Consider the following 26,252-nt stretch of genomic DNA (forward strand, 5'->3'; position numbering starts at 1 on the left):
TGAATATTCATGACTTCTCACCTCACATAAATACATCATTATAAAATTTCTAAGACATAGATCAATACAGTATATTTTCAGTTCAACAACATAGAATAGGAACTGAAATGACTCACCTGATCACATTGGTCAAGGTCAATTTTGCCCTTTAATTTGCGACAAGTTTTGTCTGTGTAGTATTCTAAAAAGTATTGGCCTGGAAGTTCCCCTGACCTTAAGACAAACCATCGCCTTCGCCACTTCTGAAAGACAATCAAGAAATGTATTTTATGTCACCAACAACAATTTATGAATTATTATATGCTGACGGGGAGTAGCTAAACACAGAATCACTTGAAACACCTATGAAAACATCAGGAAGAATGGTATATAGGAGAGGGTTGAACAAATATGATATTTTAATGATAAAATAAAGTTTGTTCATACTTACCTGGCAGATATATATATAGCTGGATTTCGGAGAAATACAGCTATATATATATCTGGCAGGTGTCATGAACAAAATATTTTTTAATAAAATTTTTTGGCTAAATAATGTAGAAAATGGTGTCTATAATGTAGTACAGGCAAGTTAATCTGTGAAATGTACAGAGATAATAATTAATTCACTGTATTTTGTCTATCACGGGGCTGTACTAAACATGGCGTCCAGCGGAGCTTCCTCCATGCTAAGTATCAACCGATCAGAGCTTAGCATACAAACAAATGAAAGACAGCAGATTTCTTATTATCTCTGTAATTTTCTCATTTTATCTCACCTGTACTGCATAATTTACACCGTTTTCTATAATGTTTGCCCAAAAAATTATATTAAAAAAAAAAGGATATATTCATGCAGCCTTCTTGACATTTACCAAAAAAATTATTTCTCAAGCAAATACTCTGTTAGCCTGTATGAAGGTTTGCCAAATCTGGTAATATATCATAACATAACTTATACAGTATATTATTTACTCAAACATACTCAAACTAGGCAAATGTAGGATGGAAAAATTATCGTTATACCAGTAGGCTAGTTATTGTAGCCTGAAAACTTCAAGGGTTTGCTCACTAGGATAATATATAAGTTAATCACATCACTAGCTTGAATAGTTTTTAAATAATATTTGAACTCTGCATACAAAGTTTGGTTCGATCAAAGGCAACTGCCTCGACATGACCTATTCCTCCATAAATCTACACTACTCCTCCATCTAGAAGCACCTAGCAAAAACTTTTTCCAAATAAACTAGCTTACACAAATCAAGCTGTACGTCTTCCTTCAGTAAAAATGGCTCCTGCCAGTCGGCAACCGTAATATTTACCGCCTTTTGTTCAGCTTTTTGCTTATATTTATCCATTTTGTTTGTATTTATGATATTCTGAGTCTATTGTTTACAATTTTATGCTTATCCCAACCAAGGACCTGGAGCCCCATTTGTGCGTAAACTGATAAGTCATCAAACCACAGGGGAGTGGTAGTAGTCTTCAGTTCTCCCCTTCCTTTTGCTGGAAAGAACTAAACCTAACCCTAAAGAAATCTCATCACTCTCACCAAGGGCACTAACCTAGCCTAGGACATCAGGATGTAGCCTAACCTTTTCGAAGAAGGTTTTTTGCACTCTGCAATATAAGTTCCAGCGAAGAAAACCAACTGCAACTCAGCATTTTCAACCAACTGCAGAACAGATGCCTCAGTGGGTGATTAAATTCTGAGGGGGAAGAGGGAGGGGATGGCCACAGGTGTTGGAAGGACTTTATCAGGAACCTCACTCCAAGGTATTCGATAAGGGCCTAACAAACTTCCCACCCACCTAGAACTTCTCAGAGTATTCTGCCCACAAGGGGAGTATTTAGGGGGGGAGGGGGCATGGGAGTTAGAAGGACCTTATCAGAAACCTCACTTTTGGCTGGGAGGGGGGCTGCCGTGGGAGTTAAGCTAGAAGGACTTTATCAGGAATCTCACTTTGGGGCACTTGATAAGGGCCGTTCCCTAGCAATACCTCCCCCTCAACTGGAACTTCTCTGGGTATTCCGCCCACAAGGGGAGTATGGGGGGCACGGTAGTTAGGACCTCATCAGTAACCTCACTTTGGGACATTTGATATAGACCGTTTACTAAAAAACCCTAACACCTCCGTCCAGAACTTCTTATTCCTCCCACGAAGGAGAGTATTTTGGTAGGGGAGCAGCCCACGGGAGTTAGAAAGACCTTATCAGGAACCTCACTTTGGGGCATTCGATAAGGGCCGTTCCCTAACAAACCCCCTCTGGAACTTTTTTCATTCCGCCCACGGAGAGTATTTAAGTACGTGGTAGGGGGAAGAACGCAATCACGGTTCAGTGCCCACACCAATACAACAGATACCCACACGACATGCCCACAGATACCCACTCCTTTCTCTCTCTCTCACTTGACACTTACTGCCCTCCAAAGACGTTTCGGCGGAGGGGACTTCTCCAGAAATCCCTCGTGAACGATCTCCATACTGCCGTGCACCATCGCCTTCCGCTACTATTCACACACAGCATAGTATCCGCGATTGATGGAGGGACCGCCGAGCGCTCTCTCTTACTCTCACACACTCACTCACTCACTTATTATTACGATTCACTATCACGACGAACACTCGATGGCCATCATCGTCACTCCCAGTCCCAGTTGTTGCTAGTACCGTCGGATTCCACCCAGCAGGGTCATGCTGCAGGGTCTCCTAGTCTTGAGTGGCGCTTCTTTCTTTCGGCGACTCGTAAAACACCTGGTTTCCAGCATGAAGGTCGTTGGTTTGGGGCACCGATTGATTGATCGAATAGTGAATAAAAATTAAATTATTATAACCAGACAAGTGATCTAGTTTGAATAACCCAAGAACCCTAAGCGATAAGTGGCGCTTCTTTCTTTCGACGACTGATAAAATGCTCTGGTTTGAATTTCAAGCAAGAGGGTCCTTGGTTTGAAGAACCCATCGATTGATCGAATACTGCTGAAAAAAGGCATTAATGTGACCAGCTAATTTATCTAGATTGAAGTAACCAGTAATTGATCGAATACTAGAGAAGAAAAAAGCGGGCACTGCTGTGACCAGCGAAATGATGTAGTTTGAAGTAACCATTGATTGATTGAACACTAGGAAAAAGGCCTTACTGTAACAATTATATATATATATATATATATATATATATATATATATATATATATATATGTGTGTATATATGTATGTGTGTGTGTGTGTGTGTGTGTGTGTAATATAAATATATATATATATATATATATATATATATATATATATATATATATATATATATATATATATATATAGAGAGAGAGAGAGAGAGAGAGAGAGAGAGAGAGAGAGAGAGAGAGAGAGAGAGAGAGAGAGGAGAGAGAGAGTTAATGATGGAACCAAAGCTTAACTTCGAATATACAGCAATGAAGTGAGAGTGGCTGGATTGTTGGTAAAGCTTTTCAGAGACAAGGGAAGTTGGTTTTGTGTACGCAGTGATGTGCCAAGTCAGGAAGAGTAAATTAAGCACATGTGCAAAGTTATGGAATGAGAAATTGGGGGTAAACTGAAAGTAGAAGAGTTAATGTTTGCACATGATTTACTTATTGGGAATAGTGAAAAAAAATTGCAGAAACCACAGAAAGAATTTGAAAATGTTTGCAAGAGGAGGAAGTTGAAAGTAAATGTGAGCAGAAATAAGGTTAAGAAGGTAAACGGAAATCAGGAGGAATAAGCAATTAGTTAAATAGAGTTGCAGAAAGAATTGATTTGTACAGGTATTTAGAAGTAGGTATACAAGATGAGACTGAGACAGAACATTCGGAACAACAGATGCAGCAGTGTGCGAGGAAAAGATGGGGAGGGACTGTGGAGTTATCTCTCCTTTACGGAAGTGAAGTTTGAATTTTGAATGTGGACGGAAGGGAAAAATAGCTTGTTGAGTTTAGCTATCGTGTTATACATGTGGCTTAAGAAGAGCTGAAGTGTGAGAAATGTGGAAATAGATAGAATGTGTAAAAATATTACGATAAATGAAAGGATGAAACAGTGTTATGATATGGTCTGGTAATGCAGAAAGATTGGAGCAGACTCGGCTGGCAAAAAGAAAAGGAGTATAATTCGGAAGTGTTAAGTGTTGAGATGGAAGACCAGAAAATGCCGGGTAAATTTCGTGAAGGAGGTAGTAAAACGAAGGGCTTTGGTATTTACAAAACTCAAGACTGAGTACAAAACAGATGTGAGTGTAGCAGTGAATGTTAATCACTTACAACACTAAACTCAAATGTAATCAGTGTAGGTAGTACAGCATGACGCAATACAATTTCCTTCAACCTAGGATTACTAATCGCAGATGGTAGAAAGTCTTCGGCAACACTTCAGACAAGATGACTACAACCAGGAAGCGTTCTGATTGGCTATTGACTGTCTTGTCGATATATTACCGTCGTGATGATTGGTTTAAACATTACTCTTTACCCATAAGAAACTTTGATAAATCAACAAAGTGCGTTGAACGTATTACTGTCCTCATTACCCTCCCACAATTGCGGGGCAGTTAATTACTACATAATCATGAAAGGACAGTACTCAGACTTAAAGGGTGGTAATACCTCAGTGCTTTGATGATATCGGAGACTACTCTTTGCCTTAGTTTAACAAAGAGTTCAGTTCGCGAAGGCCACTGAAGTTCCTTGGCTCTTGTTAACGTAATCTCTCAGCACGCTACTGGGATGCATTAACACCTCTGTCCTTTAATGAAAGTGATTAATCGTTATAAATGCCACAAACCAATACCGTTATTGCAATGCGGTAATTGCGCAGTCATTCGACGGACTTTGTGGGAACGCTGTTAGGATTTTATTGAGAATAAAATCCTGTTAACGAATGAAATCTCCATTAATATCAAAGCAAAATATCGTTACATGCCTTTAAACGAATCAGGCTAAAACAGGTGTTATTTACCCGGAAAAAACTGGCTCGTCGAGATACAATATTCACGCTGTGACCTTTCGCGGCAGACGACAATACAAATCTACTCTTAAGGGTATCGGCGGCCTGCGATTTTGGTGATATTGGCTCAAATTCGTGAAAATTAGTTATCGTCATATTTCCACAGATCTGGGTCCCGGCCATTGCCACACACGTAAGATAATATCGATATTTTAAACGGTTTAAAGAATTTAAAACCACACCCAAGTAGAGAATTAAAGGTCTTGTTAGGGGTGGTTTTACTTTTCATTTTGCATTCATTCTTCAGGTATTTCTATTTCTTTTCATTGCGTATTCTTTCGTATGCCGTACAATATGTTTTCATAGTTAACGCTTCCCAGGACTGAATAACGCACCAGTTGTCCCGAGAGTTCCGTTGATGTAATCGTGTATTTGTTATTTTCAATCCATTGCAACACTTCCTCGGACTTTTGGACGTCAATTGTAATATATATTACCAACATGCCAGAAAAGAAGTTTAGTAACCGAAGGGAAGCAAGCTACTGGGATATCAAAACTTATCTTGAAGCTAAAAGTTAACACCTCTGTTATTTAATCTCAAAGTTGATTAATCTACGTTGCTGAAGATGCCAAAACTTCCTATTACGAAGCCCGCTCTGAGTGAAATCTATTATTCCCTTGCAAAATATTATATCAAGATGTGATGATGATGGCACTGACGACTTTGTTTTGATGATGAGGAGAGGGAGGAGGAAGAGAATGAGCATTTTCGAGATGTAATTGCTGTCCCTGACTTCTGGAGATATTGAAGCTGCTGGTGCTCGCATTGTGGCAATCACTAGACAGGGAATTCATATACTATAAAGTTACAGCATATAAAGGAGTTTTCCTATGGCACTCCATTGCTCAAGGAAGAATAAAACCAATTGTCTTTCATCTTATGGCCTTGAAAAAAGATACACAATATGTTTCGAAAATAACAACAACAAACAAAGTTATGTTTAGGAGTGAGCTTGGAGGACTCAATAAATTGATGATAGCACGGTCATAAAGATTGGAACATGATATCAGCTATGCAGCAAGTTACATTGCTGCCTTTAAAAAAATGACAGGGAAAGCCTGAAAGGCCTTCAGATGAAAGAGAAGACCAGGAAACGAATGTCTGCTATGCATTCAAGAAAGCAAAGAACATCAAAAGGAGGATATGAAGGAGGGGCTCATTAGCCTCCTAAAAACCTGGCAGCACAAGAGTCGAGTGGCATTCTATGATTATCCCCAAAAATAATATATGATAAACTATTTTCTTTAAGTGATAAGTGTTTTTTTATTAATATATCTCTTATAAAAGAGAAAACAAACTTTTCCAAGAAACTTTATATGCTTCTAAAAGTAAATGGTTAGCAAAACTTTAACTGCATTTTTTCTCAAAACTTACTTTTTCTACATTCAAATTCCAAAACTCCTGAGGATTTTAAAAATCTAAAAAGCAATTTGAACAAAGATAGTGAGAGAACACATCGGCAAATTTATTTTTCTTTTTTTCTAAAAATTTTTTTACCAAGATTTAATATATAATTTTATGGTATCTTTTATTGTACTTTTTAAAATATTTTTTTAAAATAGCATACATCACATATTAGATTTTTGAGTTTGCCGTTTTATTTGATAGGAACTAAACTTTCTGCTATTACTTTTGTTTTTAAATTGAATGATAAATAATGAAGAGATGTACTTTAAAAAACACAAAAAAATGTTATGTTTAAAAGAAAAATATTCGTTAAAAAAAGTTTTCAAATTCACCTGAAATTTTGTATGCATCTTCGGTCAAACTAGAGGTAACACCTGTAGAAGTTTGAACACCGTCACTCAAAATTAATCCCTGACCCCGCCGATACCCTTTAACAAACGCTCTCTCGGTTTCTTGTCTTTTACGTATCATGAACAGAAATGACCTGAGCTAAGGTTAACCTGGACTTTGTTTCACTTCTTTTTTTAATATGAATGCTTGACCCTTTGTTGTCGATCACACCAATCTCTTAATTTAAATCCTTAGGTCTAGATAAATTTGCTATTTAAGTATTGCCGTGGATGACCTGGGAAACCCAGTCAAACCCTCCAGATGGTCAATATATATATATATCTAGATGGTCATGGATCATATATATATATATATATATATATATATATATATATATATATATATATATATATATATATATATATATATATATAGATAGATAGATAGATAGATAGATATACATACAGTATATGTGAGTGTTTTAACATACACCGTGACATGTTTTTTTTTATTCGCAAACATTAAACTACAAGTGTCATTCAATATAAAATTCAGTCAACCTCGAAATAACATAAACGAGGGTAATTTATAAGTGATAAGCAATTAATCCGTCATGGGGGAGGTGTGCTTAAACCGGCTATCGTGTGTGTGTGTGTGTGTGTGTGTGTAACATACAAATAGCATAGAAATACCGGAAAACGTGAAACGAATTAATGAAAAGTTCACTGGTATCTCGAACCGAACTGGTACTGAAATACGATAAACTGGTACTAACATCGTTTGAAAGTGCGCCGAACTCCCTTTCTCCTTCTGTGGGATGTCTTCTCGCCTTGTCTTTCCCCATTAGGATTTGATATGTTTCCACTCTCCTGCTCATTCCAATAAACAATCTCTCTTGCCCTTATGTGCTTCTGCTGTAGGTTTTGATCCTATTCAAAAGAGAAAAAAGTCCTTTTGGAGCAGGTAGACTGACAAGCAGCCTAGCAATTTTATAGAAAATTCCAGCTAGTCTCAGATAGAGTTCAGTTTCATGTGGAGTTTCATCACGCCGAAAACTCCAGAGCGCAGGACCATAGGAACGACAATAAACAGCCCTCAAACGACCTAACGAGTGAGCGATACAGAATTAAGTATTGAGATTGTGACATCGCCGGTTTGACCGGCCTGGTTTTACCCAGAAGAAACTGTCTCTCTACTTTAGCGCTTCATGGTAATGCGACCTGAATGATTGTTTATGCATTGTACACATATTTTCAAAAATCGTACATAACAAAATATCTACTGAAATAAATATTCATGGCACTATTCAGAGGAATCTTACGTGCCAAGGGCTGAAAGCAAGGCAAGCGCACATGCCCTGAGGATTTGTCACGTACTGGTATATATTCCCAATTTCCAAATTCTTAAACAGAATAATGTAGACACTATTCAAAGCTGTATTCCATCAGTTCATGACTTCCATCCAACTTCTGCTGGATAATAAGATTGTCCAGAAGGGTGAGGAGGAGGAGAAGTTACTTTTTTTATTATTATTATTATTCAGAAGATGAACCGTATTCATATGGAACAAGCCCACCACAGGGGCCATTTACTTGAAATTCAAGCTTCCAAAGAATATTATGGTGTTTATTAGGAAGAAGCAAGAGGAGGTAAAGGGAAAACAGAAAGAAGAAATCTCACTTATTAAAGAAGAAACAATAAATTAATAAATATAAAAAATTTTTTAAAATGCAAGGAGAAATGCATTAAGGTAGTAATGCATTGCTTAAACTTTTGAAGTTCCAAATGTACGACATCCTCAGGGAGACTGTTCCACGGTCCAAGTTCAACCGTGTGATAAATAAAGGACCACTGGAACTGAGAAGTTCTACAGCGAGGCTCATTTACCTCATATTGGTGCCGTGGTTCAGAAAATCTGGTTGCTCTCGGCAGGAGAAGGGCAAAAGAGGATCATATACATGCACACATATACATACATACATGCATACATACATACATACTTACATATATATGTGTGTGTTACAGGGAATATGTGAAATCATGGATTTCATGAAATCCCTAGGGAAATGACCAATTCGTTTAGGAACATTTGATCGCCCTTGGCTAGTGCTAAACATGGCGAAACAGTGATTCATCTACACTGTTATGCCGTGTTTAGTACTAGCCCCTGAAGGATCAAAACTCTCTAAGTGCATTTGATCCCCAGGGCCAGTACTAAACATGGCAAAACACATTTGACTCACCATGAGCTAGTACTAAACATGGCGAAACAGTGTAGATGAATCACTGTTTCGCTGTGTTTAGTACTAGCCCACGGAGATCAAAATATGTTCCTAAACGAATTGGTCATTTCACATATTCCCTATGGATTTTGTGAAATCCCTCATTTCACATATTCCATGTAACATTACACACACACACACACACACACACACACACACACACACACACACACACACACACACACACACACACACATATATATATATATATATATATATATATATATATATATATATATATATATATATATATATATATATTGGGGGTATGATGTGTTAGTGCCAATATGCTTATCTCCTAGATAGTTAGTTGATGGCTAGTCTATGAGCTTTAGGCCTAAACAGCAGGCGAAGTTGTCTTAATGACTAGGATTTAAGCTTAATAGCTGGAAAAATATTGCTGGAAATTAAGCTTAGTACCAAACTGTTACTAAACAACTCTTAGAAGTTACAGGACAACTATGACTTTAATCGATGGAGAGAGAGAGAGGTGGGGGGAATATGATTTACCTTGTCCCTGACATATGATGAGAAGAAATGCCAAAGGGTTTAACATTTCGGCTGAAGGGAGATCTCCCATTAAAGCTGAATGCCTGCTCGCAAAAGATTGCAGGACAAAAGGAAGTAGAAAACTTCAGGGGTTTTGCAGAGAGAGAGAGAGAGAGAGAGAGAGAGAGAGAGAGTTTGAGAGCGTATGAATATCTTCACTTAATATCGGTTTCCTCGCTCTCTTCCTTTTGTCAGAAATTCGTTCTTCAAGAAGAGGATCTGTCATCACTTCAATGTAGGTCCATTGACGAAATTTTCTTGCAGAAACGGTTCCTTTTTTTTTTCGTGTGTGGGGTGGGGGAGGGCCGCGGGTGTAATTTCGTTCGTTTCGGTCACCATGCCCTTAAAAAAAAGGTTAGATATTCATCGACTCAGGATACTGGACAATAATAGTGAGCCCTCTTGCGAAAGCAACGCCCACCCACAGGTATGTCGAAAATCGTTCTCATGGCACGAAGTTTGATCAAGTGAGAGCCATGTTTAAAATAGGCGTTTATTTTTTTCTCAGTGAAGAATGAAGGAAGAAGAGAACGTAATTACTGGAAGCTTGCACATTAAGTTTTAAATATATAATGATGGTGCAAAACAAACCTGATTCGGCCTTTCGTCAAGAGAGTTCTTAGATTTTTATTTATTTATTGATTTCTTAATTTATCCGATTTTCTAATACTGTAACTTTCTGTATTTCCCATTACCTTCTGCTACGTCTTTCGAATGAACACCTTAATATTCTTTGGGAGCTTGAATTTCAAGTCAATGGCCCCTGTGGTGGGCTTGTTCCATATGAATAGGGTTCATCTTCTGAATAATAATAATAATAATAATAATAATAATAATAATAATAATAATAATAATAATAATAATAATAATAATAATAATAAGAGTGTGTGTAGGCGTAGGTATGTGAACTCTGTACAAACACTGTTTGTTTATGGACTCTTGCTTCCTCACGTTCGCTATCAAACTCAAATGCAGTTTCGTTTTCTGCGAGATATTTCAGGTTTTTTCTGGACCACCGGGTTATCGATGCATCCAGCGACGGTGGAGAGAGAGAGAGAGAGAGAGAGAGAGAGAGAGCTCTAGGTCGCTCCATCGTAAAGCGAAGAGCTTTGACCTTCTCCGAGTTGCCCTACTGCTATTTGTTTAGGTCAGAAGATGATCTCTACGATAGCAGGGGCTACGTCTTGACGTACCCTGAAGATAATGTGGTCACGTGCAGGTATTTCGAGAGTAGCAGCCTTCATTTGTAACGGGTGCTGGGGAGATGAGAGAAGGGGTGAGTCACAGAGCAGTTGAGACAAGGAAGACAGCAGGGTGAGTACGAAAGACTGGGAAGAGTCTTAGATCGTCTGTTGAACCCAAGATGGGAATGGACAAAGGGATTGTTGAGCCAACCCTCCTTTATGGAAGTGAAGTGTGGATGCTGAATCCGAATGTAATAAACAAGTGTGAATTGGCTGAAATAAACCGACTGCTGTGTATAAGAAAAACCTTTTTAAAGGGCAAGAAATATGGAGATATAAAGAAACAGTAAAAGGGTTACCAGAGGAGAAAGACTGGAGTAGAGAGTTTCAAGATGGTTTGGTCATATAATAAGAATGAAGGATGTTAAGAAAAGAGATGAAAAAAGACCATTCAATAATCTGGTAGTGTTATAATGGAGGGGATGAAGCCTTAGAAAATGCTGGGTAGGTGGTATAACAAGTGTTTTAGAAAAAAAGCGCCGTAGGCTACCTTGAGAATGTGGACAAAATTTATGTGAGTTATGATGTGTTTGTCTGTAGTAGAACTTGACATACTGCTGATGAGCCTTGTGTGTAGGCATCTGAAGAAGCTGTTGTAATGGAAGTTATTACACACGGACTTCATACATGATTCAGTAGTCTGGGGTCACTGCTTAATTTATGTAAATGTATATATATATGTATACAATATATGTACAATATATATATAATATGTATGTATGTATATATATATACTGTATATATTTTCGAGATTGGCTTCTTCCAATCTAGTTAAGATAAACGTGTCTGGGAGGTGTTCTGCTTAGCTTCTGGAATTTCCTTTCTTAGGAATAGTTGCACAAATTAATATATAAATTTCAAGTTCTTGAAGAAAATATTTGATAGGGTTTTTCTTTATTTTTCTCTTTGTTAAATATAAATATTCCACCTGGGTTAATTTGCTGCCTTTGAGATATCAGCTGGCTTGAGACTTAATTGCACCAAGTCCGTGCTGGACTTGGCGAAAACTTACGTTGAGAGAGCTAAAAGTCTAAGTTCAGATTACTGTGACACAGACATTACCATTGCACTCTGCACACACCGACTGTTTTAAATGAAACTCGCTGTCTCTTGAGTCTCACTCTTTTTTAACTCTTTCTCCTTCTCACCTCTCTTGTATTGGTGTTTGTTTCTGATGTCAACCATGACATCAAAGTTCGAGGTGTGTATGGTAAGATCTTACTCACCCCCCTCTCATTGGCTTCATTTTCGTTTCCCAAGGTTAATTTAACTAATTTTCGTTATTCGCGGTCTCTTTATTCGTTGTTCACTTCTCACACTTTCAGAGCAACGGTCTTGGTGTTTTTTATGTGTATCCATACAGAAAGGTGTCAACATGTGCTTTTCTGACCTCTTGACCTCTCCTAATAGCTTCACTGGCAAGAGATTATCACCTCTGCCCTATGCTCTAAAACTTGACTTTGGCTGTTGACAACCAATAACAGAAACACCCCCTTTTTTTTTCCATTAGCCCAATGGTCTCTCTCTCTCTCTCTCTCTCTCTCTCTCTCTCTCTCTCTCTCTCTCTCTCTCTCTCTCTCTGAGTTACCTACTATAAGTTCAGCGTTTTTATGCCTTTTTTCATGTATAGTTACATGAATAGTCTTATGACACTCTCTCTGTAACAGTCTCGACTAGGCTACCTAGCTAACTCCGGCAGCTTCTAACTAACTAAAGTAAAATGATATGAGCTATGAGGGCTCCTAACAATATGCATAATAGGTGTAACAGATACAATTCACAAATCATATTTGAAATGTTAAAGCAAATACACATGCAAACATAACCTCAATCTAGTTGAAATAGAACTTGAAAGGAAATAAACATAATGTAATGCTGTGAGCAACTTAAATGTCTTAGCAAAATAAAAGCATGCCGTAAACTACTTGAAATAAATCTTAATTCTCAAAACAGTGAAATAGAATTTGCTATCCAAGTTACATCAACTTTATTTAGTCCTGAGTCCTACCTAACAGGTGGAATTTGTTGTTACCTAACCTGCCATATGGATGATTTTCGGGACTGGAACTTCTGGAGGTTCGTTTTCTTTCTTCTTCTTCTTCTTCAATGAATGATGACAAGGACTATGATGATCAATTTTAGAGCCATAACTACAGATAAACAGAAAATATGTAACTCTGGATAATGCTGACTCCTACTTTTTGCTTCTTTTCTTCTTTTGTCTTGACACAAGCTTGGAATCTTGAAGATTTTGTTCAGTGACTTGAATCGATGTACTTCTATTCTTACCTTTGTCTCTGGGATGAAGACGTAAGTGTTTGTGATTTCGCATCTGCGGTATATCTTTATGTTGCATTATTGAGTATTTACATCCTCGCATCGAATTCGAAAGGGCCCCTTCCTTATGTTAAAAACGTAAATGAAATCCTGCAGGCTGGTGATTTTAATTTCTTGAACTTTCTCTTCCTGAAACTGACATGAATGGATATCCTGATTATGTGTCAGTGTATAAACAAGATGTTTTGGGCTTGTGAATTATATTCAAATGATTTGCATCGCAACTTGTGCAGTTGAAATGTGTAACTCATTTATGTAACTTTTTTTTTTTACTTCTTCAACGAGAATGTGAGTGTCTTCCTGTATAAGGAGTTATGTATATTCAGTATCCAACACTAAAGTATGATTGGCATCGCAAGTAGGGAAAGGAGTAAAAGAGTAATATTTATAAATCTTTCTCGTATTTACTGGAATAGTAATTAGTGAGCCTTCGCTATTTAAAGCAGTTCTGAGAAATGGATAGAGTAAGTGTGTTAGTTCAACGGGAACATGAAGCACTCATTATATTTATATTTAATTTTGACGTTAGTTATTATTTCTTGCAAGTCTTTGCAGACTTTTCCTTAAGAAACTATCACTAAACTATTTACAAAATCTTGTAATTCGTCTCTTGTTCTTTCTACTTATATTGTTAGGATTATTCCAGTAAAATTAAGTTCAATGTGTTGGAAACGATTTTTCTTTTCCTTCATAAAATCACTTAATATCGGTCTTAACATTTCTTTCTTGTTCTTCAGTTCTATTAGGAGTTGCTATGTATTTCTTATATTTGCTTTGGTGTCTAGGATTTCCATATTCATGTTCTTCATTTGCTCTTTTATTTAGGAGATTCTCCCTTGAAGAGATATTAGTGGAATTGGGCTAGAAATTCCAGAAGAGTGATAAACCTCTGGAAAAAATAGCAGCTATGGGTAATCCTTTCTTGACTCTTGTTTGTTCCGGCACATATAATTCTTCTATTTCTTGAAGTATGTCTTTGATTACATTCCTTAACGATGTTTCTGTTTCTGGACTGCGTAACTTTGGGTTTTGTTTAATGTTTTGTCTATTATTGTTAGTTCCTTAAACAGACTTCCTAACTGAGTGTCAAGATCTTTTGTGCCTTCGAACTTAGTCCGTATTTCAGCACATTCGTCTATCAAGTTCACGTGTCCTTTATCCATGATTAAACTTCCGGTATTGACTATGTTCATTACATCAGTCTAGCTTACGTTTGTATAACTTGCAGATACATGACGATTATTTACAACGTTGTTCTTCTCATTTTAAATAATTCTCCTGAAGTGATAGTATTGCATTCCAGAATTTTACTTTACCTTCTTTGCTTCCTAAATATTTCCCTCTTAGTTAAAGAAAAAGTAAATTCGAAGTTAGTGCATTAAACCCCGGAATTTTTTCTGCAAAACCAACTAATTAAAGTAAGAATTGCATCAACAGAAAATAAAAAGCTTTTATCACTAAATCAACCAATGAAGGTAAACTTAGCAATAAAGAAATTAAGTACAGGGAATAATGGGAATGGTTGATAGGTTTGTTCCTATTACATTTACTGAAATGTGACTCTTCTGTTCATTAAATTATGTCTAGTATTTTCTTCTGAAACTTCCTCTTCTATTTCTTCAGTTATTTCTGTTTCTTTAACTTCTATAGTCCTTTTAACCTTGTTTTTATTCACCCAAAATCCCGATTCTTCTAATGATTCAGCACACGTGGAAGGTACTGATTCGTTCCTTTTTCTCACTTTAACTTTTGTCTCCTTAACTTCCATGATTCTGAAAGGTCCCGTGAATTTGGTGGCTAATTTATAGTTGCTACCACTTCTTACTTCTTTCCTTGTGTAGCCTATGCTTCGTCTCCAATGCTATAATCTACTGGCTTTAGTCCTTCTTGATACTTGTCTACCATGATCTTCTGGGCTCCTTCTAGATTCTTATGTAATTGTTTATGGTTTACCTTGAAATTACTCATTCTTATCATCATAATAATGTCTTCAGAGTAATTAGGCTGTATTGGCTGATTCAGCCATGCATATGGTTAAAGCTTTTATGGACGCTGATTGTATACTAATATGATATCTAACGTTTATTGACAATTGGACTAAAGGTAAATTGACATCCCATTCAGGGTCTTGTCCTACTGTATGCCTGAATGCGTCCAGAACCTTTCTGTTGTTCCTTTCTACTAAACCATTACTAACTGGATGGTACTGTTGTATTGTTACCTTTTCAACTTTGAATGCATCACAAATTTCTTGAACTAGTGAGTTACTGAACTCTGTGCCATTATCAGATATCATTAGTTGTGGGGCAGAATATCTATAAAACATTTTGTCAAAGAGAGCAACTGCATATTCTTTAGCTCCCTTACCTGTTATTGGTATCACCTCTGTATATCTAGTGAGTACGTTTGCACACACTAGTATACTTCTATTCCCTTTACTCGTGGTGTGAAGGTTAGTGATGAGATCTACGTCTACTCTTTCAAATGGAGTTTGTTGAGTAGGATACTTTCCTAAAGATACTGCCTTATTTGTTCTCCTCTTGTAACTGTTGCAAGTATTTCAACTTTTCACATAATTGTTAATATCTTTGTAAAGTCCTTTCAATGGAAGGCTCTTTTTACTAGTCTAACTATCTCATCTTTCCCTGGGTGAGTTCTTGTGGGATCATCATGCATTAATTCAATAACTTTACTTCTTAGAGTCTTAGGGACTAACTTTTTATAGACCACGCCTTCAAATGATCTAAATGGGTCAAGTTCTTGACACATTAAATTAGTACATCGTCTCTTATGTTCAACTTATCAATGGGACATCCATCTCTCTTACTTAATTTTGTTTGTTCTTGATGACCAAATTTCCTTTCATTTTTTCACAAATTTGTAGATCTCCTTTAAATCTCCATCACTTTCTTGTTCCCTTATGAAATTTGACCTGGAAAGTTCTTCTGTATAGTGAATGGTGAATACATTGCTTATTGGTTCGCTTAACTTTGCTTCTTGATTTATCATATTTATACTGTCACCTTGTGGGATATACCTTGATAATGCGTCTGCTGCTTTATTTGTCTTCCCTGGAACATACTTCAAATCTATGTCATAATCTTGGGCAGTCATAAACCAACGAGTTCTACGTCCGGAAAAGTTCGGATTCTTGAGCATTTTTACTGCAGCACATGATCAGTGAATACATTTATCTTATAACCATATATGATATATCTGACGAGCTTTAAAGCATCTATTATTACTAGAGACTCTTTGTCTGTTGCTGAGTAGTTTTCTTCTGTGGGTTTTAGTTTTCTACTGTAATAAGCTATGGAATGGTATTTATTATCGTGTCTCTGCATTAAGCATGCTCCTATACCTCTACAACTTGCATCTGTGGCTAAAAAGAATTCTTTTCTAAAGTCTGGAAAACTAAGTACAGGTGAATGTGTTAGTCTTTCTTTCAGTTCCCCAAATGATTTCTGATGCTTGGTTGTCCACAAGAATGGTATGTGTTCCTTTAATAGCTCACTTAATGGAGCAGATATGTTTGCAGAATTCTTTATATACTTCCGGTAAAAACCTGCTAAACCCAAGAAAGACTTCACATCTTTCCTGCATCGAGGTGCAGCATACTCTTTAATTGACTTAATCTTTAAGTCGTTTACTTCCGCACCCTTTTCACTTAGTGTGCGTCCCAGATAGTCTATTTTCCTTCTAAGGAAAGTGCACTTCTTTAATTTGAACTTTAGATTCGCTCTCCTCAATCTCTTTAAGACCTCTTTATCTAGCTTTATATGTTCTTCAGTGGTATCTGTGGCTACTATCAAATCATCAATATAGCAATGTAGCAATGTATACCTTTGCCTAGCAAATCACCCAGAATTTTATCCATTAATCTCACAAATGTCACGGGGTTTGACTTTAGACCAAAAGGCATTCTTACGTATTGATATCTACCATTACTTGCGGAAAAAACAGTCACTGTTTTACTTTCTTCGTCCAAAGGGATTTGTAAAAATGCTTGTAACCGATCTATTGTGCTAAAGTATTTCTAGGATCAAACAGATGTGATGAGATCTCTCATGGACGGCATTGGATTAGGATCGTTTTCTGTTATCTTGTTTAACTTTCTGAAATCTACCAATACTCAGTAAATTTTGTCTTTCTTTGGAACAAACAAAAGTGGAAAAGACCACGGAGATTTTGATGGTTCTATTATTCCTCCCTTTTCCATTTTCTGAACTTCTCTTTCAGTAATCTCCTTCTGGGAATGTGCTACTCCATAGGCTGGTATATAGATTGGCTTAGTATTTTGTGTAATATCAATTCTACATGTTATCTCATCTGTATTGCCAAGTGTATCTCCCTCTATGACAACTATATCTTTATACGCACTCAGTAGATCTACGAGTTTCACTCGCGCAAATCTACTTCGATATCTTTCAAGTGAGTCCATATCTTAACTCAGTTCTGTTCCTTGAGTTGAATTTTCGTTCTCTTTATTGATCGATGTTACAGTTTCCTTCTCTACAACTTGAATAGGGATAGTGTACACTGCTGCTAGACCTATGTCTGTACATTTTACCCTGTCTAACTTCATGTAAGCTGGAAGAGTAATGTATTCCATTTACTTGTGATCTTTCTGTAACTATAAGAATTTCCTTCCCCTCAAAAACTGGATTTACTGTGCATTCTATCCGAGTGCTTTCTCCAGGATTAAGTCTTAAGTCTCTTGCTAATTTCAAGTAAGTTTCTTGGTCAGATTCTAAGTTGTCACTGATTTCTTGAGAATTCGTGCTGCATAACTGATACTTTTCCTCTGTACTGTCTTTCTTTAGAATGCTTTTCAGAAAAGAGTTTTGTTGAGTCTGTTTTCTTCTAATATTTTTACATAGAGGTATTCTAGATATCTTATAAACCTTTGATCACTAATTGCCTAATTGCTCTCTAGGTGCATCAATAGTGATCCTTTGTCTAGCCATAGTGGGATAACCAGTTGACAAATGTGCAAACGCAAAATGTATCCCTCTTATTACTAGCACCCTCTCCTTAAGTGAGATTCTTCCTAGTTTAAAAAGGGAAATCAGTTTGTCCTACTATCTGTGATTCTACAGTCTACTTCTGGGTTCAAATCTAAGTGAGAAAAATATGCCTGATGTGCCTTTTCATAGATTATGTTTTTGGGACTACCTGTATCAAGGAACACAGCAACAGGCTTCTCTAAACCAACGTATGCGGGAAATTCAGGTCTATAACTGGAGTCATCTATATTAATTTCACTAACATTCGTGACTTGGTTGAAGTTTGACGTTCCGGTCTTTTCTTCTGTTACGAAGGATTGTCCGTGATACTGATGGTGTGAAAATTTACTGTTGAATCATTTGATATTACTTGATTTGCTTGCTACATTAAGTTTGCAGCTTGGTTAGTAATTTGACACCTGCTTCTTCTAGCTTGTGGAGACTGACTACGATTTTACCCCTACCTTGTGACTGAGATCTATATCTAGAATTAGGTCTATTCCTACGATCTCGAACACTGTGACCTGTCTTCTTATGATATGGGCCATAAGCTGGTCCGCAGCAGTCACTTGCATCATGGCCCCTGACCTGTCTTCTTATGATATGGGCCAAGGTAAGCTGATCCCCTTCTGTCTTGTCCTATGGTACTAAAGTCTGTACTAATGCTATCACTTCATCCTCCATTTCAATTATGTCAGCTTCTAGCTTCCAATTGCGGTTCATCTTTTCAATATCTTTTGTCGGTAAACTTCCCAACAATAAGGATAACCTGAACAGGTTTTTACAACTTTCAGCTGTTGTTACCTCCTCACCTCCCACGGTTTTTGTCCATGGAGTGGTTGAAACTAAATGGCCCCATTCATTTAAATGGTTATATAACGAAGGACCCATTCTGAAGTAGTTTCTTTGTCTACTCTCCAATCTTGAACTATGTTTGCGAGGCTGAAAACGAGATCAGTTTCGTCTACAGTGGAATATAATTTCCTCGGAAATTGCTTTAACTCTTCCCAATTCTTAATTCTTCTATAGGGATCAGAATGAACATAACGCCCTGTATCTCCTGTTGACAGATCAGGGTAACTTTTGGCTTCATTTAATTTCTTAATATCTTTTCCGCCTGTGTTACTTAGATGTGTCTGGACTTATTCAATCCAATTTTCTGAGTTGCATGCATCGAGCTCTCCTTTCCTTCCCCAAAATTGAACTATGTGGTTACTCGCGTGTATCTTATGGGTAACTGTAGCTGATGTGTCTGGGGAAGATGACGATGTAGATATCTTTCAATTCTTTGTCTGGCTTCGTGTCAAAATGGAAGGTTTTGCTTTCTTAGATCACGGACCCTCTTTCTTGGACATTGACGAATCGATGGCAGTTAACTCCAACTTCAGTCTAATTCTTAAAAAAAAATAAAATAACTCCTAAAAATAACGGAGTTATGGAAGAAATATAAAAAAAATCAAACACAAAAAAATCTTCAAGTTTAAACAGCCTTAATCGAGAGTGGTTTTAGATGTGTGTTCTTTAAAATACAATAATTTACAATAAAACACAGATTAGTAAATAAACCTCTGATTAGTAAAGAAAGGAGAAAAAAATTTTGCTATTTAATTTAAATGTGAGATTGTACCTCAGATGAAATATCCAAAGTAAGTGTCATGTCAAATCAGTTGTAAAAGTTCAACCCTTAAGAACTTTATATATACATATATATATATAAATAAATATATATATATATATATATATATATATATATATATATATATATATATATATATATATATATATATATGTGTGTGTGTGTGTGTGTGTGTGTGTGTGTGTGTGTGTGTGTGTGTGTACAGTACTAGGAGATCCTTTTCTTACATTTTTCGGTTTCGAATTGAAGTGCCTTCACTGTGTAGACACGAAAGACGATGTTTAAAAATAAAAATAAAATCAAATAAACTAAAATGCAATACGTGTTGGTAAACACTAACGTTGAATAATATTTAGTAAATGGTCAGTAATAATTAGTAAATAAAAGAGAAGAAAAGTTTTTGCTGTCAAATATGTCTATTTTTAACTTAAGTCTTTTGTGTCTCAGTTTGAATGTCAAATACTTCTATCTATTTAACTTGAATATAAGTCTTTTATGTCTCAGTTTGAATATCAAATACCTCTTGTCTATTTAACTTGAGTATAAGTCTTTTGTGTCTCAGTTTGAATGTCAAATGCTTCTTGTCTATTTAACTTGAGTATAAGTCTTTTGTGTCTCAGTTTGAATGTTAAATGCTTCTTTTCTATTCAACTTGAGTATAAGTCTTTTGTGTCTCAGTTTGAATGTCAAATACTTCTTGTCTATTTAACTTGAGTATAAGTCTTTTGTGTCTCAGTTTGAATGTCAAATGCTTCTTGTCTATTTAACTTGAGTATAAGTCTTTTGTGTCTCAGTTTGAATGTTAAATGCTTCTTTTCTATTCAACTTGAGTATAAGTCTTTTGTGTCTCACTTTGAATGTCAAATACTTCTTTTCTATTCAACTTGAGTATAAGTCTTTTGTGTCTCAGTTTGAGTGTCAAATATTTCTTGTCTATTTAACTTGAGTATAAGTCTTTTGTGTCTCAGTTTGAGTGTCAAATACTTCTTGTCTATTCAACTTGAGTATAAGTCTTTTGTGTCTCAGTTTGAATGTCAAATACTTCTTGTCTATTTAACTTGAGTATAAGTCTTTTGTGTCTCAGTTTGAGTGTCAAATACTTCTTGTCTATTCAACTTGAGTATAAGTCTTTTGTGTCTCAGTATGAACGTCAAATACTTCTTGTCTATTTAACTTTAGTATAAGTCTTTTGTGTCTCAGTTTGAATGTCAAATACTTCTCTTGTCTATTTAACTTGAGTATAAGTCTTTTGTGTCTCAGTTTGAATGTCAAATGCTTCTTGTCTATTCAACTTGAGTATTAGTCTTTTGTGTCTCAGTTTGAATGTCAAATACTTCTTGTCTATTTAACTTGAGTATTAGTCTTTTGTGTCTCAGTTTGAATGTCAAATACTTCTTGTCTATTTAACTTGAGTATAAGTCTTTTGTGTCTCAGTTTGAATGTCAAATACTTCTTGTCTATTTAACTTTAGTATTAGTCTTTTGTGTCTCAGTTTGAATGTCAAATACTTCTTGTCTATTTAAATTGAGTATAAGTCTTTTGTGTCTCAGTTTGAATGTCAAATACTTCTTGTCTATTTAACTTGAGTATAAGTCTTTTGTGTCTCAGTTTGAATGTCAAATACTTCTTGTCTATTTAACTTGAGTGTTAGTCTTTTGTGTCTCAGTTTGAATGTCAAATACTTCTTGTCTATTTAAATTGAGTATAAGTCTTTTGTGTCTCAGTTTGAATGTCAAATACTTCTTGTCTATTTAACTTGAGTGTTAGTCTTTTGTGTCTCAGTTTGAATGTCAAATACTTCTTGTCTATTTAAATTGAGTATAAGTCTTTTTGTGTCTCAGTTTGAATGTCAAATACTTCTTGTCTATTTAACTTGAGTATAAGTCTTTTGTGTCTCAGTTTGAATGTCAAATACTTCTTGTCTATTTAACTTGAGTATTAGTCTTTTGTGTCTCAGTTTGAATGTCAAATACTTCTTGTCTATTCAACTTGAGTATAAGTCTTTTGTGTCTCAGTTTGAATGTCAAATACTTCTTGTCTATTTAACTTAAGCATTAGTCTTTTGTGTCTCAGTTTGAATGTCAAATATTTCTTGTCTATTTAACTTGAGTATTAGTCTTTTGTGTCTCAGTTTGAATGTTAAATACTTCTTGTCTATTTAACTTGAGCATTAGTCTTTTGTGTCTCAGTTTGAATGTCAAATACTTCTTGTCTATTTAACTTGAGCATTAGTCTTTTGTGTCTCAGTTTGAATGTCAAATATTTCTTGTCTATTTAACTTGAGCATTAGTCTTTTGTGTCTCAGTTTGAATGTCAAATATTTCTTGTCTATTTAACTTGAGTATTAGTCTTTTGTGTCTCAGTTTGAATGTTAAATACTTCTTGTCTATTTAACTTGAGTATTAGTCTTTTGTGTCTCAGTTTGAATGTCAAATACTTCTTGTCTATTTATCTTGAGCATTAGTCTTTTGTGTCTCAGTTTGAATGTCAAATACTTCTTGTCTATTTAACTTGAGTATTAGTCTTTTGTGTCTCAGTTTGAATGTCAAATATTTCTTGTCTATTTAACTTGAGTATTAGTCTTTTGTGTCTCAGTTTGAATGTTAAATATTTCTTGTCTATTTAACTTGAGCATTAGTCTTTTGTGTCTCAATTTGAATGTCAAATACTTCTTGTCTATTTAACTTGAGCATTAGTCTTTTGTGTCTCAGTTTGAATGTCAAATATTTCTTGTCTATTTAACTTGAGTATTAGTCTTTTGTGTCTCAGTTTGAATGTTAAATATTTCTTGTCTATTTAACTTGAGTATTAGTCTTTTGTGTCTCAGTTTGAATGTCAAATACTTCTTGTCTATCTAACTTGAGCATTAGTCTTTTGTGTCTCAGTTTGAATGTCAAATATTTCTTGTCTATTTAACTTGAGTATTAGTCTTTTGTGTCTCAGTTTGAATGTCAAATACTTCTTGTCTATTTAACTTGGCATTAGTCTTTTGTGTCTCAGTTTGAATGTCAAATACTTCTTGTCTATTTAACTTGAGCATTAGTCTTTTGTGTCTCAGTTTGAATGTCAAATACTTCTTGTCTATTTAACTTGAGTATTAGTCTTTTGTGTCTCAGTTTGAATGTTAAATACTTCTTGTCTATTTAACTTGAGCATTAGTCTTTTGTGTCTCAGTTTGAATGTCAAATATTTCTTGTCTATTTAACTTGAGTATGTCTTGTGTCTCAATTTGAATGTCAAATACTTCTTGTCTATTTAACTTGAGTATTAGTCTTTTGTGTCTCAGTTTGAATGTTAAATACTTCTTGTCTATTTAATTTGAGCATTAGTCTTTTGTGTCTCAGTTTGAATGTCAAATATTTCTTGTCTATTTAACTTGAGTATGTCTTTTGTGTCTCAATTTGAATGTCAAATACTTCTTGTCTATTTAACTTGAGCATTAGTCTTTTGTGTCTCAGTTTGAATGTCAAATATTTCTTGTCTATTTAACTTGAGTATTAGTCTTTTGTGTCTCAGTTTGAATGTCAAATACTTCTTGTCTATTTAACTTGAGTATTAGTCTTTTGTGTCTCAGTTTGAATGTCAAATACTTCTTGTCTATTTAACTTGAGTATTAGTCTTTTGTGTCTCAGTTTGAATGTCAAATACTTCTTGTCTATTTAACTTGAGCATTAGTCTTTTTTTGTGTCTCAGTTTGAATGTCAAATATTCTTGTCTATTTAACTTGAGTATTAGTCTTTTGTGTCTCAGTTTGAATGTCAAATACTTCTTGTCTATTTAACTTGAGCATTAGTCTTTTGTGTCTCAGTTTGAATGTCAAATACTTCTTGTCTATTTAACTTGAGTATTAGTCTTTTGTGTCTCAGTTTGAATGTCAAATACTTCTTGTCTATTTAACTTGAGCATTAGTCTTTTGTGTCTCAGTTTGAATGTCAAATATTTCTTGTCTATTTAACTTGAGTATTAGTCTTTTGTGTCTCAGTTTGAATGTCAAATACTTCTTATCTATTTAACTTGAGTATAAGTCTTTTGTGTCTCAGTTTGAATGTCAAACAGAAGTATTCACAACGTGTTAATTTTATAAACAAAAAATCTTGTGTGTGCATAAGTGTGGATATTTCTTCTTTTACTAATCTCTTATAGGGCTGCATCCTCTCGTCTGTGTTGCCTGGATGAGACATCGGGAAAAAAGTGTGAACTTCCCCCCCTCTCTCTCTCTCTCTCTCTCTCTCTCTCTCTCTCTCTCTCTCTCTCTCTCTCTCTCTCTCTCTGGTTATCGTGATTCCTCTTCTTCTCTCTCGCTCTGTCTGAGTGAATTCAGTCGAAAACTCGAACGTTGTTTATTCCGTCTTCTTCTTCACTTATTTATTCTTCAATGTTCCTTTATCTTGACAGGTTCTTCTCCCTTCTAATGCATTCACATTATCTTCTTTCTTCGGTACACATCACCGGTAAGCATCTACAATGTGTCACTAGTTCTTCTTTCCTTCTATGCACTTCACTGATTTAATGTTAATTGTTCGCGGTCGCTGGAACTTCCTCTCTTTCAACGGAGTAGGACCATGAATTCTCCAGTTTCTCTCAAATTTTTCTTACAGAGTGGTGATATCCTCAACTATATTGCGGAAGTGTGTGAAATTCGGTTGAAGCGCTACAAATTGGTTACACACTGTCTGATTATCGCATTCAGAAAGAAAGCACCTTACACTTGCTTCTGCGGTTGAAAGTTAGTATGCAGATTTTGTGAAAACACTCACTAATTATTAAGTCTTCTTTTTTTTTGGTAGTCATAGCTAATCATATCTAATCATATCCCACCGCTGCCACCACTTTAAATGGGCTCAGATCTCAGCTATCTAATCAGCCCATTTATTACAGTAACATATTTCCGAGTGGGGCGATTGGGTTACACCATGTAGGAACACTTCCTTCTTAATTCTTATAGTCTAAGTAACTTCTTTAGAAGTTTTATTGAGAATGCTTGTCTTTGGTTTTCTGAGTTTTATATATCCATTTTTAGATCATAATTCCACCTGAATATAATTATCGGTATTGGAGACCGAGCTTGACTGCCTGAGGGAGGTATCACAAAATTTTCCAAGTCCCGAATTGTGGACTTTGTTTCAGTTCGCTGTGTGGCGCGACACGATCCCGATCACTTCGCGACAATCGCCACCCACGTCTGTCTCTCCCTCGCTTCTCAATTCTCTACTGCTAGTCTGCTTCAGAACTCTCCTTTATTTATATGGCATTCTGATCTGGTGTCAGCCGTTGCCAAATTTAATATCCTTTCCCCGTTTTTTCATCTTCTGTAGTCTGTTTCACCAAATTTCGTGTATGGATTGATTCTTAGTTTATCGTTCGATTAATCACTCAAATGCACATGGATTTCCAACAGAGCGGCGACACCGAGCCTCTCCTGATGTGTTTTTGGGAGGAACAAGCACTCCTTCATTTAAGACCTTTGGCCTGCTCTAATGGATCGCTATAGATGCTGACTTTTCATTAATCGCGCTCGCCCTAAACATATCATTAAGATTTGGTGCCAGGCTATGGTTATTATAGACACTGCAGACTTGATATTAATTTTCTGTCTCTTTGGTCTGTTTACGTATAATCTCAACTAACGTTTCCAATACAGTCGTTTTCTTTACATACACACACAGATATATGTATATATATATATATATATATATATATATATATATATATATATATATATGTATATAATTTTTAAGAAGAATAATAGGAATCAGATGGCAGGATAATGAAAAGAAAATTACGGAAATACTATATGCAGATGAGTTGATTATGAAGGGTAGATGCAGATGGTTTGCCCATGTCCTTCTCACAGCCCACGGGAGACCAATAATGAATGGGAACAACATGGTTCCAGCAGCAGCAGAGGTGCTAAGCAGCAACAGGAAAGAGAAACATGGTGGTCGAATCAAAAGGTGTAAACAGCTGTGAAGGAAAAGAGTATGGCCAGAAGAGGGTGGGAAGAAGATAACAACTACCAAACAAGAGAGGAGTATAGACGGACAAAGAGGGAAACGAAGAAAAAGGTGGCGATTGCAAAGGGAGAAGCCATGAGAGAGTGGTATGAGATGATGGGAACACCAGAGGGAGAAAAGATAATCTACAGAACTGCAGAAGAGAGAAGAAAAGACAGGCAGGATGTAGGAGAGATAGGAATTATTAAAGATGAAAATTGAAATATCTTAACTGAGGAAGAAGAGGTCAAGAGAAGATGGAAAGAATATTTTTCACAACTATTAAACACCGAGAATGAGTGTGAAGAACTGAAAAATGTTCCTCCAGTAGAGGGACCAATAGTAAGCATCAGAGAGAGTGAAGTCGAGAATGCTATAAAGAAAGGAAAAGTAAATAAAGCTGCAGGGAAGTCAGAGGTAACAATGGAAATGATCAAACCATTGGCAAATCTACGCTAAGAGTGGGTGCACAC

At 35.9% G+C, this 26,252-nt stretch overlaps 1 protein-coding gene across 1 annotated transcript in view; it reads right to left on the minus strand.

The window, feature by feature from the left end:
• Positions 1-2,767, minus strand: part of dos (daughter of sevenless) — a 37,916-nt gene extending 35,149 nt beyond the window's left edge. The window contains exons 1-2 of the mRNA XM_067081349.1: positions 2,405-2,767; positions 117-242 (exon numbers count right to left, since the gene is read on the minus strand). Coding sequence (XP_066937450.1) covers positions 117-242; positions 2,405-2,482 — 204 coding nt within the window. The 5' untranslated portion in view covers positions 2,483-2,767. The remainder of the gene's footprint in view (positions 1-116; positions 243-2,404) is intronic.
• Positions 2,768-26,252: the final 23,485 nt, after the last annotated feature.

This window comes from Macrobrachium rosenbergii, chromosome 37 (assembly GCF_040412425.1).
Source record: "Macrobrachium rosenbergii isolate ZJJX-2024 chromosome 37, ASM4041242v1, whole genome shotgun sequence".
Lineage (NCBI taxonomy): Eukaryota > Metazoa > Arthropoda > Malacostraca > Decapoda > Palaemonidae > Macrobrachium > Macrobrachium rosenbergii.